We start from the raw sequence: 3,019 nt of genomic DNA, 5'->3' as shown, positions 1-3,019 counted from the left end.
CCGGACCCGGCGGGCCGCCGCGCCGAGACGCCCGGGGCCCCGCGTCCCCGCGCCCGGTGCAGCCTGGGACCCACCCAGCACCGGACAGACCGAATCCGGGCGCTCTCACAGCTTTCTGCGCCCAAGGCTGGCGCTCTACCGACTTTCGGTTGGCTAATTGGACATCAGTGTCATGGATTTTCGTGGTCCTGCCGGCTTCGAACCGTGATCCTCAGATCTCAGCTTCCTGAGTAGCTGGGATTACAGACGTGAGCCACCTGCTGCACGAGGTGTTTACCACCACAACCCTCCCCTTCCCCCCCCCCACTTCAGTTGCACTCTCCAGGGGCGCAGAACCTGCCCTTTAAGGTCTCTTTAATCACAGGGTCTTCAGAGCCCCGAGTGCCCTCCAAACAGGTCTCCTTCGCTGTGACCTGTCTCGCTCAGTTTCCTTCTGCCATGAGCAAGTGACCATGTTCTCTCTCAGGGCTGATGGAAGAAGTGTCCTGGTCCCATGTCCCGCCAGGGGTGAGAGGTCAGCCCTCGGGGTCCTTTGTGAGGGCAAATCCAAGTGAGGCCCACGGGCCCCAGGCCTCCCACTCAGTACCCCTTGCCCCTCTGGGAATTCACTTTGCCCCAACTAAGCACAATGCTTTGACACCATCACCGTCGGCACCACAGCCAGCTTGACCCCCATTAGCGTCCCCATATGCATTATTCCACGATGTCTGCCAGTCCACCGCACTACCACACCATGAAGGAGTCAAGCCCAAGGTGGGCCTCCTCTCCCAGCGGCTCACTTCCTGCCTCCCCCTTATCTGGCAAGCATCCGGGCAGAGGTCTCTGCCCCCCTGCCCCCCTGCAGACCTCTTGCTGGTGTGGTTTCAGCAGGCAAAATGTGCCCAGGTCTTCTCAGGCAAAGTCCTAGAATACCCATGACCTTGAGCTGCAGCAATAGCCCTCAGCAGCTCCTCAGATGTGCAGACCTGGAACTAATTTCAAGGTCATCACAGAGCTGTCTGTTCTGCCTCTGCCGGCCAGGCCCATTTCCTCTTTCTCCTAGCTAGACAGGGTTACAGCCCCAGGCTGTGGGGTATTGGTGGGGAGAGTGAGCTGGCCACAGGTGAGCAGGGGCATGGATGCCCTTGTTAATGCTGCTGTTCCTTCAAGGGCTGGCATGTAACTCTGGGGCAGAGCCCACCAGCTAGCCATTGTTCCCAACACACACACACACACACACACACACATTGGGTTTTCACTTTGTATTTCATATCCAATGGCAATACTTGCAGTGGGCCACTCCGGTCCTGATTTTTTATAAAACTTAAGGGAGGGTCTCAAGCAGACAATCCTGGGGTTTGGGGATTTTGTGCAACCTCCAGGCCTGTTTGCTGTGTTTATGAGCTTGACCCTGGACGTTCTGGGGAGGGAGCTCTGTCTACATACCACCACCTAGCCCAGAACTAGGGATCTGTTTGTAGTTTTTTGAAAATTGGGCATTTCTCTTCTGTACAGGACCCAATAAAATTTTCCTTAAGATTTGCATCTGGTATTCTGAGCCTAGGTCGTGAAACTGTTGGTGGAAACAACCGCAGAGCTGGTCAGCTATTCCCAAATGCCACCCCATCCTCTCTAGAACCTGGCTAATGTGCCTGTGTTTTGTGTTCCAACTAACCAGACAGACTTGTAGCAGCAACAGTGTGAAGCAGTGGGTAGATAGATAACTCGTCCCAGGGATGGCCGGGGTGTGCCAGTCCTTGTGAGCTTGATTCAGAAGAGCAAGCAAGGCAGGCCGATTGGAGCCAGGCATCCTCAGGCCTGGTGTGTGGCAGACCCCTGATGGAATTCAGAGGCCCCCTTTTGAAAAGGTCTGCAAGGGTGAAGTCGCCACCTGCTGGCAGCAGAGGTTTTCTTCAGGCGCGGCGGGAAACTGTCCTCTGGTGCTGGGGGAGCTGGGCAGTGGAAACTTGATGACTCCGCCCTGGGATTGGACCAGGACGGCTTAGCTTTTAAGCAGGGCAAAAACAACCCACACAGGAAATGCACCTATGTAAACGGCCATTTGTAGTTTCCAGAGGCACACCCAGCCGGGGACCGGTGGCTCACGCCTGTCATCCTAGCTACTCAGGAGGCTGAGATCAGAGGATAGAGGTTCAAAGCCATCCTGAGCAGCAAAGTCCCATGAGACTTTCTATAACTAAATCACCAAAAGCCAGAAGCAGAGCTGTGGCTCAAGTGGTAGAGTTGCCAGGCTTGATCGAAAAAGTTAAAGGACAGGGGCTAGGCCCTGAGTTCAAGCCCCAGTACTGAAAGCTTGGAGGGAGAAGAGGAAAAAGGTGCACACAACAGGCATCGTGGAAAAAACTAGAACCTCCTTGGTATGTACATACTCACGGCATAGGTACGTTCTGCATTTATTCTGCATAACAAACTGGATAGAGGTGCTGTGGTCTCACCCCTTACCCATGCTGCTCTGCGCAGGAAGCCGAGGGGAAAGGAAACCAAGGTGAGGTTGGAGTCTCCCCGCAAGTCCGAGCCCAGCCCTGCTCCTGTACCAACCCATCCGCAGGTGCGGGGCGCTCCCAGGACTCCCTGACCGACCCTAGGGGTCAGCACGGGACCTGCTGCGTCCAGTCCCGCAATGCAGGCCAGGGGTCTTGGCTGGGCTGCGACTTCCACCGGCGCTCACGGCTGCACACCCAGCAGTGGGGAGACCACGCCACGGATCCGACTTGGGACTCCGCGGGGGCGGGGCGTGACTCGATGGGCGTGGTTTCCTGGGGGCGGGGCGTCGTTGGGCGGGGCCGGCGGCGGGAGCGGACTCCGGAGCTGGGGCTTCTGGAAAGGTCTGGCTCTGGGGAGAGGAGGGTCCCGTGGGGGCGGGGAGTCCTGCCAGCAGGGCGGGTCCGGCGCGCTTTGTGCCGGTGGGAACGGGACGCCCGCGGGGCGCTGAATGGGCCGGGGCGGGGCGGTGACTCCCCTCGCCTCGAGGGGTCCGCTCCGTCCCGTCCCACCGGCGCGCGGCCGGCTGCCCGGGGGA

The 3,019-nt window shown here is 58.4% G+C and overlaps 1 protein-coding gene across 1 annotated transcript in view; it reads left to right on the top strand.

Annotated features, from left to right (window-relative positions):
- Gpr153 (G protein-coupled receptor 153) overlaps positions 1–450 on the top strand; it is a 6,155-nt gene extending 5,705 nt beyond the window's left edge. Inside the window, exon 4 of the mRNA XM_013031629.1 lies at positions 365–450. Within this exon, the coding sequence (XP_012887083.1) occupies positions 365–450 (86 nt within the window). The remainder of the gene's footprint in view (positions 1–364) is intronic.
- Positions 451–3,019: the final 2,569 nt, after the last annotated feature.

Source organism: Dipodomys ordii, unplaced genomic scaffold (genome assembly GCF_000151885.1).
Source record: "Dipodomys ordii isolate 6190 unplaced genomic scaffold, Dord_2.0 Scaffold6, whole genome shotgun sequence".
Classification (NCBI taxonomy): Eukaryota; Metazoa; Chordata; class Mammalia; order Rodentia; family Heteromyidae; genus Dipodomys; species Dipodomys ordii.
The sequence above is the reverse complement of the archived record's forward strand: the minus strand, read 5'-3'. Positions and strand labels throughout refer to the sequence as shown.